Below are 14,464 nucleotides of genomic sequence, written 5' to 3' on the forward strand. Positions count from 1 at the left end.
GCACTAATCCATGTGAAGAATGTATTGTGCAAGCTAAATGTGTTCTAATCCTTGTTCTACAACATTATTCCACTCTCAGGACATTTTTAAAATTTAATGATTGGCCTCCTAAATGTACAATTTTAGAACCAAACTAAACATTGGGCGGATAAGACCTCGGACAATATCTCCTTTTCTGCCAGCTAGTGATGAAAGAAACATTGATTACAAAAGAAAAATATAGGCATATTTCCAATCAAAATCATGGTAAAATAGCAGCTTATTCTAACAAAATCACATCACTAATGCTGTTTTTTTTTTGTCCCACAGTAGAATCCACCAGCCCAACTTTACTGACTATTGACAACAGCTTGGAACGATCATTTTTTATTCGAATGAAGTCAACACTGACCAAGCGAGGAATTCATATCAAATCATCAGGCTATAAGGTAAATAACTATTTAATAATCTCTCAATTGGGAAACATTGATTGAATTTCAGTTGCCAGGAATCCTTAATGTTTGCGGTTGAATATATAAAATATAATAATTTATAATTTTTTTCCTTCAGCTGTAAGTCATTCATCTAGCTGTTATCAAAGAAGTTAGGTTTGATGAAAGAACCTGATTTAGCTGCTGGAACCTTGCACTCCCAACTTGGAGCGAAATTCATTCTGTCAATAATAAGCAGGAGTACAAAAGAGGAAATCCCATTTTGCATTCATGCTGACTTCTTCACAAAAATTATTGACACAAAGTATTTCACCAGTTAGCATTTAGCTTGCAATTTAGTAAGCATTTGCCTGCCAGTATAATAATGGTAGTTAAGTAGATAGTTAGAAAGATCGAAAGATGGATATATTTTGAATGTAATGTCATGTCCTAGAAATAGATAGGTTAGCTGGCATGTGGTCATTTAACAATTTGCTTTCCTTGCTTTTATTTCTCAATGATCATTATCATCTATATTTCCAATAGTTGTAATATAAATGCAATGGTTTGGATAGCAAATATATTTCAAAGCATTAGCGATCCAGACCCTGATTTTAACCCTACCTGTCTGGCCGGAAGGGGGCAGGTCAGCGGCTAAAATCGTGGGAATCGACTGACTGCCCCTTTCCTGCCAGAAACTCACCAATCGAGATTTTAACTGAGGTTGGAAGTGCATCCGCCAGAAACAGGCGGGTGCCTGTGATTCAAATAGGGATCGCGTGATGCCACCAACTAGTGGCCCTCCTCTGAACCTTTTCCAGGCCTTCTCTATCACCCACCATGTGAGGAGACCAAAACTGGACACTTTAGGGGGAATTTTAACTCCTGGGCGATTGTTCGGCGGAATGCACGGACCTGTCGCCCAGGAGCTGCTGCAAGATGCCTGGTCCATTTTAACAGCGAACTGCCCACTCGAAACAGGTGTCCTGAGGCAGCTGGCCAGGTTCCAGCCAAAGAATATCGGGCGGCCACACGACTGGCATGCAGGCAAGTTGTCGGGGGTGATTGGGGGTTTGTGTAAATGCAGAAGGTTGTGGGGTGGAGCCCGGGGTGGCAGCTGCCCAAACTTTCTTTGTGGGGCCCACAGGAGCACTCCTGCTTCTTCTGGCCCCAGAAAAATAAATTTTACACTTATCTTCTTGCTGGCCAGGTTCCACTGAGCAGAGCCTCTGTGATATACGCTTCACTCAGGAGACAGTTAAAGTAGCTTAAGGGTCCGATGTACGTCATAGGACCTCAACATACATGTACTCACCAGGCTCCCGCCAGAGTCAATTGAATGCTTCAAGCACCCAAGTGAACAGCAGCATTAATATAGCCAGGGGGTGGTAAAAGAGTGGGAATTGCACTGCTTGGATTATAACTCCCATTCCACCGAGTGGAAGGAGTTAAAATTCCTCTAAATATTCTAAATGAGGCCTAACCAAGATCTTGTACAAGGATACCATCAGGTATTTTTTTGTTTTATGTATAATCGTCCCAACAGTACATTCTAATATTCGATTTACTCCACTAGTAAGCGGTCTCCACACAGAACCTCTAACATTAATAACAACTCTATGAGAATGCAACCAATTATCCAACCCAGGATTTGACCTCCTATCCCACAGGACTCTATCTTATAAAGTAGCCAATTGTGTAGCACCTTGATAAAAAGCTTTTGAAAATCCAACTATAGAGTGTTGGCCGGACTACCTTCATTTTTTTTTGATTATTCATTCATGGGTTGTTGGCGTCGCTGGCAAGGCCAGCATTTATTGCCCATCCCTAATTGCCCTTGAGAAGGTGGTGGTGAGCCGCCTTCTTGAACCCCTGCAGTCCGTGTGGTGAAGGTTCTCCCACAATGCTGTAGGAAGGGAATTCCAGGATTTTGACTCAGCGACGACAAAGGAACGGCGATATATTTCCAAGTCGGGATGGTGTGTGACTTGGAGGGGAATGTGCAGGTGGTGTTGTTCCCACGTGCCTGCTGCCCTTGTCCTTCCAGGTGGTAGAGGTCGCGGATTTGGAAGGTGCTATTGAAGAAGCCTTAGCGAGTTGCTGCAGTGCATCCTGTGGATGGTACACACTGCAGCCACTGTGCGCCGGTGGTGAAGGGAGTGAATGTTTAGGGTGGTGGATGGGGTGCCAATCAAGCGGGCTGCTTTGTCCTGGATGGTGTTGAACTTCTTGAGTGTTGTTGGAGCTGCACTCATCCAGACAAGTGGAGAGTATTCCATCACACTCCTGACTTGTGCCTTGTGGATGGTGGAAAGGCTTTGGGGAGTCAGGAGGTGAGTCACTCACCACAGAATACCCAGCCTCTGACTTGCTCTTGTTGCCATAGTATTTATATGGCTGGTCCAGTTAAGTTTCTGGTCAATGGTGACCCCCAGGATGTTGTTGGTGGGGGATTCGGCGATGGTAATGCCGTTGAATGTCAAGGGGAGGTGGTTAGACTCTCTCTCCTTGGAGATGGTCATTGCCTGGCACTTATCTGGCGCAAATGTTACTTGCCACTTATCAGCCCAAGCGTGGATGTTGTCCAGGTCTTGCTGCATGCAGGCACGTACTGCTTCATTATCTGAGGGGTTGCGAATGGAACTGAAAACTGTGCAATCATCAGCGAACATCCCCATTTCTGACCTAATGATGGAGGGAAGGTCATTGATGAAGCAGCTGAAGGTGGTTGGGCCTAGGACACTGCCCTGAGGAACTCCTGCAGCAATGTCCTGGGGCTGAGATGATTGGCCACCAACAACCACTACCATCTTCCTTTGTGCTAGGTATGACTCCAGCCACTGGAGAGTTTTCCCCCTGATTCCCGTTGACTTCAATTTTACTTGGGCTCCTTGGTGCCACACTCGGTCAAATGCTGCCTTGATGTCAAGGGCAGTCACTCTCACCTCACCTCTGGAATTCAGCTCTTTTGTCCATGTTTGGACCAAGGCTGTAATGAGGTCTGGAGCCGAGTGGTCCTGGCGGAACCCAAACTGAGCATTGGTGAGCAGGTTTTGGTGAGTAAGTGCCGCTTGATAGCGCTGTCGACGACACCTTCCATCACTTTGCTGATGATTGAGAGTAGACTGATGGGGTGGTAATTGGCCAGATTGGATTTGTGCTTTTTGTGGACAGGACATACCTGGGCAATTTTCCGCATTGTCGGGTAGATGCCAGTGTTGTAGCTGTACTTGAATAGTTTGCCTAGAGGCACGGCTAGTTTTGGAGCACAAGTCTTCAGCACTACAGCCGGGATGTTGTTGGGGTCCATAGCCTTTGCTGTATCCAGCTGTATTCATCCACCAACTTAGTGTGTGTCTTCTGTATTCCCACTCACCAGATGAAAATTGGATTTAAATTTTGCACTGATGACCAATGTTGGATATTCCTTCCAACTATATGTGGCCTGCCTCAAAATATCAACTCTCTACAAAAGAGATATTGCTGGCTGCTAGGCAGCATTAGACAGGCAGAAGTAATGTTCAAGGCCACCCTTTTAGGATAATGTACTTAAGAACATAAGAAACAGGAGCAGGAGTAAGCCATATGGCCCCTCGAGCCTGCTCCGCCATTCAGTAAGATCATGGCTGATCTTCAATCTCCCCATATTGGATCGGGCAGGAAAGTGGAGTTGAGGTTGAAGATCATACTTGCTCAAATTTTGTTGCTGAAGAATTATTTGTTTGCTGCTTTTTTGGAGCTTTTTCTATCTCCAGCTTACTAATAGCTTCAGTATAGGTGCTGGTGATGTGGAGATCATGTCAGTCATAAAGCACAGGAGACAATGGTGTTTCCAGTAGCGATTCCCCTCTACCTATGCTTTGAAGAGGAAGAACTGAGGATGAGGGGGAGCAATTCAGGAATTCGGCTGCTGGGACGGTTGCCAGGATGACAGGAGAAGGAGCTACAAGATGTTAATGAGGTCCTGCCATTAATATCAGCAGGACCTCCATGTCCCCAGCCTTGCCAGGTTCTTCGGACATTTTGACCTCACCCGCACCCTCCCTGCCTCCCCATAAATATCAGGGCCGTATGTATTTTTTTCCCCTCTGCCTACAATTTTCTCTCCTCCTCTCTTAAAAGTGGTGACTCATGTTGAGGCACAGTTCCATGAGCACCAGCACCCATCTATGTACCTCGCCAAAATGTGAGGCTAGATACTGCGTGTAAACAAGCTATTTGAACAGGTCAGGGAAGATGACATTGACATAGAATCAGGTCCAACAACACTATCTTGGGGCAGCAGCCTAGTGCTAGGAGCCTGGAAAAATAGGGGGCTTCTATGATCAGGTGGGTCGGAATGCACATCTGTAAAGGAATTCTCCAGATTTTCTTTCCATTAATTTACAGCCCTGAGCTCTCAACCCCCCCCTCCCCCATTTAAATATGGGGATGATTTACACCCCAAGCGGGTTTCGAGTGGGTGGAGGGTGGGGCTAGTGCGAAAAGCACTTGCTGCCCTAAGTTTTAGGCCCAGAGTATTTTAACTCCTTTATCGGCCTGCAGAACCCTCCAGGTTAAAATTGGAAATAGCGTGAAAGGGTTGAGTTCCGAGCGGGTAGGGTTAAAATTAACCCCTATATATTTGTTTTATGAAAAATTCTAACTGAACTATTTTTACTCGAGATCAAAGTGTCCTCTTTGCAACAAAATAGCAGTCAAATTAGCTTCAAATAATATAAATGAAATGTTTGACATCTACAATGGTATTTTTCATTATCACTTTATATTAGATAGATTGTTACGTACTGGTGAAATTTAATCCTGAATTATTAAGTGCTGGTGCACATTTGGCCAGAAAGGTACTATACTATTTTTTCCAGGTCAGCTCTTTTGCATATTCGCAGCTCCCAATGCAGCTTAGGCCCGTTGCAATGAGATAGTCTAATGGGAAAATTGTGGTGTAGGCACAAACTAAAGGAGTGTGGCCACTTAAAGGAAATGGTTACATAGGGAGAAAATTCTTTAGCCTTTTAAAGATTGAAAGGGCTTTTCAACCTGATGGCAGCCTTCAGCAAGGGGGAGAGGGAGGGAGGAAAGAAGTAAGGAGCAAAAACGGAACTCAACGTAGAGGACCATACTCAACTGGGGTGGGCAAGTGATGGGAAAAATCCAGCAACCAAACCCCTGCTTTGTGGCTTGCAAAGTGGATGTTATGCTGCCTGAGAGGCATCCAAGAATGATTGCCTCCTTTGGCACTCCAGGATGCCCACCCCAAAGGGCAGTAGTGCAGCATGCCTACATAAGCCTAAGACATAAAAGATAATGGCTGAAGTGACCTCTCTATAGGGAATAGCATTGTAGCATTCTTGGAAGGAGGCACAAGTTGAGTGTTCTTGCCACTAGCAGAGCTAATCCTATGATACATGTCTGCTACCGGTGTCCTCGCAACAGATGGCACAGCTGTCACTGCTTCCCTGGAGATTTGGAGCACCTGCAGGATGAGCACCTCTGACAAATCCACATTGATGTACCTCTACCTGTGAGGCTACCGCAGGGTTTAGTACAGGTGGTGTAGACTGACCTGGCGGCCATCTCTGTCATTCCTGCTCATCGTTTAAACAATGAGGAGTCCCATGGGCCAATATTGTTGACCTTCCAAAAGAAAAAGGAGTGTCAAACGTTTGGCACAAAATACTGACAGGGAAAAAAGGAACAAAAAACATCCAGAAAACTGCAAAACCATCCCGCAAATACAGCAGTAAATCTTGTAGGTCTCTTTAAATGCATTTCAGCATACTACAAAGCCCCTAGCAACCCTAGATGCCCATTTTGTATGGATACATTTATGACAGTACTATTTGGAAACAAACTCCAGGAAGTTGCATGGGCATATAAATGACATCATTAGGGCCTCTTTTAAATATTGCAGTTGGTACATTGGTGGGCACTTCCAGCATCACTTGAAAACTCAACTGGAAAATTAAGTTAAGCAATAAACTTACTCTGGTAAAGGTTTGGGGCCTTTGAAAGACTCAAAAGGACTTGAGCCAGATTTCTACTCACATGTGTTCCACTGAGGCCTTTCAAGGGCACAAAAGGTGAATGATCCCTTTCTTGATCAATGTGTTTCCAGCCCAACGAGCATGGAAGCAGTGCTGGATCTAGTTCTGGGGAATTAAGTGGGGCAAGTGGAGTATGTTTCAGTGGGATAGCATTTGGGAAACAGTGATCATAATATCATCAGGTTTAGAATAGTTGTGGAAAAAGATAAGGAACAATCAAGCATAAAAATACTTAACTGGAGGAGGGCTAATTTCAGTGAGTTGAAAAGGAATCTTGCCAGGTGGATTGGAATCAGAAACTGTTAGGCAAAACAGTATTTGAACAATGGGAGGCCTTCAAGGAGGAGATGGTTTGGGTACAGAGTAGGCACTTTCCCACGAGGTGGAAAGGAAGGGCATCCAAAGCTAGAGTTCCCTGAATGACTCAAGATACAGAGATTACACTGAAATAGAAAAAGGAGGCTTACAATAAATGTAAGATTAATAATATAGTAGAGAACCAAGCTGAATACGGAAAGAACAGAGGAGATCTAAAAAAGGAAATAAGAGGGGCAAAGAGAGAGTATGAGAATAGATTAGCGGCTAACATAAAAGGGAAGCCAAAAGTCTTTTATAAACATAGAAATAGTAAAAGGAAGGGTGGGACCGATTAGGAACAAAAAAATCTTCTTGTGGAGGCAGAAGGTATGGCTGAGGTAATAAATGAATACTTAACATTGGCCTTCACTAGAGAGGAGGATGCTGCCATTGTAGCAGTAAAGGAGGAGGTAGTAGCGATATTGGAGGGGATAAAAACAGATAAAGAGGAGGCACTTAAAAGGTTGGCAGTATTCAAAGTAGAAAAGTCATCCGGTCCAGACGGGATGCATCCTAGGTTACTGAGGGAAGTAAGGGTGGAAACTGCAGAGGCTCTGGCCACAATCTTCCAATCCTCCTTAGATATGGGGATAGTGCCAGAGGACTGGAGGATTGAAAATGTTACACTCCTGTCCAAAAAAGGGGAGAGGGATAAACCCGACAATTATAGGCCAGTCATCTAACACGGTGGTGGGGAAACTTAGACACAATAATCCAGGACAAAATTAATTGACACTTAGAAAAGTATGGTCTAATAAATGAAAATCAGCATGGATTTGTTAAAGGCAAATTGTGTTTGACAGACTTGATTGAGTTCTTTGATGAAGTAACGGAGAAGGTTGATGTGGGTAGTACGGTTGATGAACTTTCAAAAGACATATAAAGTACCACATAATAGACTTGTTAGCAAAATTAAAGCCCATGGGATTAAAGGGACAGTGGCAGCGTGGATACAAAATTGGCTTGGGGACAGAAAGTAGAGAGTAGTGGTGAACAGTTGTTTTTCAGACTGGAGGGAAGTATACAGTGGTGCTCCCCAGGAGTCGGTATTAGGAACACTGCTCTTCTTGGTTTCTATTAATGATCTGGACTTGGGTATACAGGATATAATTTCAAAGTTTGCAGGTGACACGAAACTTGGAAACGTAGTAAACAATGTGGAGGATAGTAACAGACTTCAGGAGAACGTAGACAGACTGGTGAAATGGGCAGACAAATGGCAGATGAAATTTAACGCAGAGAAGTGTGAAGTGGTACATTTTGGTAGGAAGAATGAGGAGAGGCAATATAAACTAAACGGTACAATTTTAAAGGGAGTGCAGGAACAGAGAGACCTGGGGGTGTATGTACATAAATCTTTGAAGGTGGTGGGACAAGTTGAGAAAGCTGTTAAGGCATATGGGATCCTTGGCTTTATTAATAGAGGCATAGAGTACAAAAGCAAGGAAGTTATGCTAAACCTTTATAAAACACCGGTTAGGTCCCAGCTGAAGTATTATGTTCAATTCTGGGCACCACACTTTAGGAAGGACGTCAAGGCCTTAGAGAGGGTGCAGAAGAGATTTACTAGAATGGTACTAGGGATGAAGGACTTCCGTTATGTGGAGAAGCTGGGGTTGTTCTCATTAGAGCAGGGAAGTTTAAGAGCAGATTTGATAGAGGTGTTCAAAATCATGAACGGTTTTGATAGAGTGAATAAGGAAAAGCTGTTTCCAGTGGCAGAAGGATCGGAAACCAGAGGACACAGATTTAAGGTGATTGGCAAAAGAACCAGAGGCGACATGAGAAAACATTTTTTTATGCAGCGAGTTGTTGTGATCTGGAATGCACTGCGTTGAAGGGTGGTGGAAGCAGATTCAGTAGTAATTTTCAAAAGGGAATTGGATAAATACTTGAAGGGATAAATACATTTACAGGGCTATGAGGAAAGAGCAGGGGAGTGGGACAAATTGGATAGCTCTTTCAAAGAGCCGGCAGAAGCCCGATGGGCCAAATGGCCTCCTTCTGTGTTGTACCACACTATGAAACTATCATACTATCTGGAGATGCCTGACGGGCCCTCTAGACGCCGTGGGGGGCAAATGGAAGAGCCACCCATGGCACCCCTGACCTGAATTTCAAAGTCCGATCAAAATGTGGCAGAACCCCAGCCGAGACAAGATCAGGCTCATTTTCAGGCAACTCCCCCCACCCTCCCTCCCCCCCCACCCCACCTGTGGGAATAACTGCTACTTGCACCCCTTCAGCCCCAGGAATTCAGCCCAGAAAATATCCACACGTCCCCAGCACCACTGGCGCACTGTGGCTTCAGTATGTATCATCTACAGAATACGCCTCAGCAGGTCACCGAACTAACTTCAACAGCACCTCCCAGCCCTGCGATCCCTACCACCAGAATGGATAAGAGCAACAAGATCATGGGAACACAATCACCTTCAAGTTCCCCTCGAAGGCACGCACCATCCTGACTTGGACATATATCGTCGTTCTTTATCATCACAAGATCAAAATCCTGGAATTTCCTACCTAACACCATCATGGGAACACCATTTGCACAAGGACAGCAGCAGTTTATGGAAAAGACCCATCATCATTATCACCTCAGGGTATCTTGGGCTGAACAATAACTGTGGCCTTACCAACATTGTTTTCATCCCAGAAACAAATTAAAAGCAGTAGATGCCAATGCTGATCCTCCATCTGTCATTTCTGTCAAGTGTTGACTCACTCTCTGATTTTCCCTTTAAAGTGCTCTTGGCTCTTTAAGCAGCTGCAGTCCTTTAAACACTGCAGCTGCACACTATTTCCCTCCCAGTGGTGACAGTTTGACAGGCAGAAGTCCTTTCTGCCACATTTCTGGAGGCTGAAAGAAAATCAAACCCTGTAGCTACAAATATAAATAAATGACATGGTCTTCTCATTCTAACATACAGTTAAAGATTACTTATTTTTATTTCCCATACAAACTACTAAATCTGATGAGTTCTAAACTTATTTTCAGCTCTCATTTCATCCCTGTTATTGTAGCTTTATGATTCATCAAGAAATTAGACATTACACAAGATTGCAAATGGAAAAACTCAGACACCAACTCAGTGCCTTACTGGGCTAAATTATGATGTTAGCATAAGTCCCACTGACACTCTAATGAGACTCATGCTATACTGCACACCTTGGAGTAACCTGCAGAATTTCTGGCTCGTACATCGCACATTCTAGCAATTATCTATTCAGTGTTGAATGGTGTGCCATGCAGAGATGAATACTGTAGAAATGTGTGTATGATTTTTGTGTTAGCTGCAAGTAACCCCTTGATTAGAAAAATTGTATATTACCATTGCATCAAACAGTAAAACTATCAGCGTGAAAATGATTTATGTGAAAAGCGATTTACGGCCCCAACTGAACTATTAGTTACACAAAAGTGTCTAGTTTGGCAAGCAGTAGCAGTTTATTTTATGAAAACTGAATAAACACACTTTTCTTCTTTCAAATGTTATTTTCTCCCCTTTATTTAAGATCCCCCCACACGTGTAAAATTCCCCAGTCCTGAGGGCAGGCAGGAGAACTATTGCACTCAATGCTTTCCACTGATGAGCACGGTCAAGATCAGGAGCTTGTTAGATGGGAAATCACAGGCTTCAAATCCATGCAGGCATGGCAGCCTCCACCCCCGCAGCCTTAGCAACGATGGACTCCAGGAATGCCACAACATTCTTATCGCCCAACTTTGCTAGAGGTTAATGATGGGAAATATGTCCGATTATATATTCCCATCATTAACTTATCATACACCCATTCTAATGGGGCTGAGTTCATTCAACATCCATCTTCACTTCCAGTGGAAAATTCTGGAAGTGGTAGATGATGCCAGGAAGGCAGCAGAATGGCTCCTCACTGCATTTCCAGCTGCCGTCTTACTCGCTGCTGTCTGGGCACTAGCAGGGCAGAAAATCCAGGCCAGCATATTGCAGCATTAATATGTCACATCACTGTGCCACATTAGTATACTTTGAATAGTTCTGTACTACTACTTGTTTCAGTTTAGATGAAGCAGAAGAAATTTGCAGAAAATTATATTTCGAAAACTGGGTCAAGTTATTCCACCGTGACTGTTGACACCACTGTATCAACCAATGAGTTGGAGACGGGCAGGACTTACAGGCAAACAGTTAATTTTACAGCAAAGCAAACAAATCCTATTTAAAAAGAGTCTTTACCAACTGCACTTCCTAAACCCGCGACCTCTACCACCTAGAAGGACAAGGGCAGCAGGCACGTGGGAACAACACCACCTGCACGTTCCCCTCCAAGTCTCACACCATCCTAACTTGGAAATATATCGCCGTTCCTTCATTGTCGCTGGGTCAAAATCCTGGAACTCCCTTCCTAACAGCACTGTGGGAGAACCTTTACTACACGGACTGCAGCGGTTCAAGAAGGCGGCTCACCGCCACCTTCTCAAGGGCAATTAGGGATGTGCAATAAATGCTGGCCTTGCCAGCGACGCCCACATCCCATGAACGAATGAAAAAAAAACAGAAATCGTCTGTAAAATCAATCCCAGTCTCTTACAGCAGGCGTGATTGACAGGGGAATTACCCAATCATCTCCATTCTGGCCGGGAATAGTGGTGTCACTATGCAGCTCAAGTATTCAGTCCTGAAAGGGTTCTACCATCTCCATTAAATAGTTGCTGAGCTCTCTGGCAAATATCATGACCCTTTACTTATATATTGAAATAACGTCTTTTTATTAATACATATCTAAATTAAATAATTCTTGGCTCGAGCTGGAGGACAGAGTCACTGTTGTGTCCAACAACCTAAGGACGCGGGAGCAGATGCAGAATAAGTTGAACAGTCTATGGAAGTCTGCCAAGGTACAGCTGGCTGTATTTCATTATACTAAGTACATGGGAAAATTATGGACACCACAATGAGTTTCCTCTCACCCTGTTAAACCATGACTGAGGCTGCATGCTAAGCACTCACAATACAGATCTTTCAAACCTTCACATCATTCCCATATAGCAGCAGGGCACATGTTATTACTGCCACTTCAAACTGGAACTGATGTTGTATTAACATTTTGAAAGGTGAGCTCACAAAGCAACCGTACAACACAACCAACCTGCATGATGCATGTTTATTTACTCACGGGCAAACTGGGATGCAGGGTGGATACTCCGCTCTCATTCTTTACATGCTGATCAAACTTCCAACTTCTCAACATTACTTCCCTATTTTCAGGCCAAGGCATTAAATAATAGGAAGCAGCAAACTTGAAATGGAGGAAAGCCCCTAATTTTAGGCTGTGCTCAACATCCTACAACCTGAGAACTTAGAAGAAGTGGGCCAAGATGAAGTTGGAGGTCTCCCCAAAGCCCATCCTTCCTTCACTTTTCTTCCTCTGCTCACTCACACACTCACTTAGTCGCCCACCCACGTTCGTTCACCCACCCACTCAATCATCCACTCACTCACACTCATACATTCCAGCACATGACAATGACATGCATTTTTAGCTAAGCGACCTCTGATTGATGGTGTATCTAGCAGCATGACAACATGCTCTCCTTGGTTTTGATAGGCGGTCCCCTATAACTAGCTGCAGTTCCTAGTGGTACCCAGAACGCCAGCAGCTCATAATTACTCTGCTCCTTCTGTAGTTAGCACCCCAACGGGATTTAGATAGTCAGTTTGAGGAGGGTGCACTGGATGAGAAATAAACATGCATGCGTACGTAGTGGTGGTAAAAAGAGAGCAGGAACCTGCTGGCCAGACTCCAACTGATGTCCTATCTCAGCTGCAGAGCCTGAAGATTCAGATCTCATGGGGTCTGAATTTAAAAGAAGGATGCTATCTCAGCACCAATATTTCTTGCTGTTATTAGGAGTGTATCAAGCACCTGCAAGGACTGGTGATGATTGTGGAGGATTCCCCTATCTGCATCCGTGTAGTCATGCATCACCACTTACCAGAATTGTAGTCTGGTATGGAGTGCGTAGCAATTCCAAGGCCATTAGCAGCTGAGTCCCCACTGCCAGTGTTAAACGCAATCAGAGTATTTCTTGTGAATGCTTGAAGTTGCTACAGTGGCCTATTATAGAATAAAACAGTTTACAAACCAAACCAAAAGATGTCTCGCTTAATATTAACTCAGTCCACCTTTAGAGAGATTAAAGAAGTACACATGCTTAAGACACAGAGATCTGGTCCAGAGTTTCATTGCTATACTCCTGGAACTTCCTACTGTACTAGCAGATACAGTACAGTGGGAGTCAACTTCCATTTTTTAAAAAAAAGTAGGCAATCATACCACATAAAGGAGCAACTGGCACCACTGAACCTGTGTAGATACCCAAATTCTAACAATGGGCAAAGAGTTGGGAGGTGATAACACATTGGAGAAAGAGGGAAGGACATTGGAGAGGAAGGGGATGTTAGAGTTGAGTGATAATGCTGCATTGTGCGAGTTCTAGTCCACTATCTATTTGAGTCTCTTCATTTAAAGGCTGAAGTACATGATGTTAGCCATGGGAATGGAGCAGAAGGTGAGACTTAGGCCTATGGGGGAGAAACTTTGGAAGATTTACAAAACAACGATAACTGTACAAGTGTAATTCTTTTTTTTTGACACTTATTTAATTTATTACATGTTATACTGTAACTGTTATTTTCATATGCTAGAGTCAGTGAGAAACCAATATGGCCGCTGAAAGCAATCAAAACAATGTTTGTGTTGCTTACAGGTTGTTGATTGGAAAGTGTTTTGATGCTTGCTATTTATTCATTGTTTTCCTATCAGTTTAGTCATATTTGAGGGAATCAGCATTGTTCTTGTCACAGTGATTTGTCACTCTTATCTGTATGATATTTGAGCTAATCAGAATTTTTTGCCCCGTAGACAATTTCATGTGTAACAGACACTTTCTGTGTGTGAACCAAAATGTGTTGGACAATTTTCCGTGCCTTATAGACACGTGCTAGAACAAGACATGGGTGTGCCACGGATTTGGAATTTTGTCCTGTTTAATTTTTAATATTTCTGACCCCTTGTTTGGGGAAACATCTAACTCCTATGCTAATCGAGAAGCATTGGTCATTCTTTGATTTGGCCTCGGAAAGGCAGTGACAGAGATTTTGCAAAACAGTTGGTTCTGATACTTAACCAAGTTTAAAAACTGTAATGTATATCGGTTCAGAAGTTCTTCTAAAATTTTAGTGACTGATTCAGATGAGACTCATGTTGGATTCCACACTTGCAGGACAAGGTACATTGTTATTTAAAGTTGTATGAGAGGACAAAAACAAGTGAAGTTTGCCATTCAGAGGCCTTCTGGTTATATATAAAGATGTTTATTCTGAAGAGTAACTAACCCATTACAGACTTTACTCATTGTATTTATGTGTTAGATTGTATTCTCAGGATTAGCTGAACCATTGTGCTTCAAATCTCTAATTAAATTGTAAATAAACATATTAGAATTTCCAAAGCAATTCTCTTGATCTACTACTGTAACTTTAGCAGATCCCCTGGAGAAATATTGTAAACAGCTTGAAAAAAAAGCCATTTCTGCTAAGGTCCTGCTTAAGAACATAAGAATTGGAGTGGGAATAGGCCATACGGCCTCTCGAGCCTGCTCCGCTA

At 43.4% G+C, this 14,464-nt stretch overlaps 1 protein-coding gene across 3 annotated transcripts in view; it reads left to right on the forward strand.

Moving 5' to 3' along the window:
* LOC137326390 (neuronal PAS domain-containing protein 3) overlaps window positions 1–14,464 on the forward strand; it is a 919,339-nt gene that overhangs the window by 867,783 nt on the left and 37,092 nt on the right. For 2 of the 3 annotated variants that reach the window (XM_067991429.1, XM_067991432.1), the window contains exon 7: window positions 310–428. In XM_067991429.1, coding sequence (XP_067847530.1) covers window positions 310–428 — 119 coding nt within the window. The remainder of the gene's footprint in view (window positions 1–309; window positions 429–14,464) is intronic. The other variant, XM_067991431.1, reaches the window with a different exon arrangement.

The sequence above is a fragment of the Heptranchias perlo genome, chromosome 10, assembly GCF_035084215.1.
Source record: "Heptranchias perlo isolate sHepPer1 chromosome 10, sHepPer1.hap1, whole genome shotgun sequence".
Lineage (NCBI taxonomy): Eukaryota > Metazoa > Chordata > Chondrichthyes > Hexanchiformes > Hexanchidae > Heptranchias > Heptranchias perlo.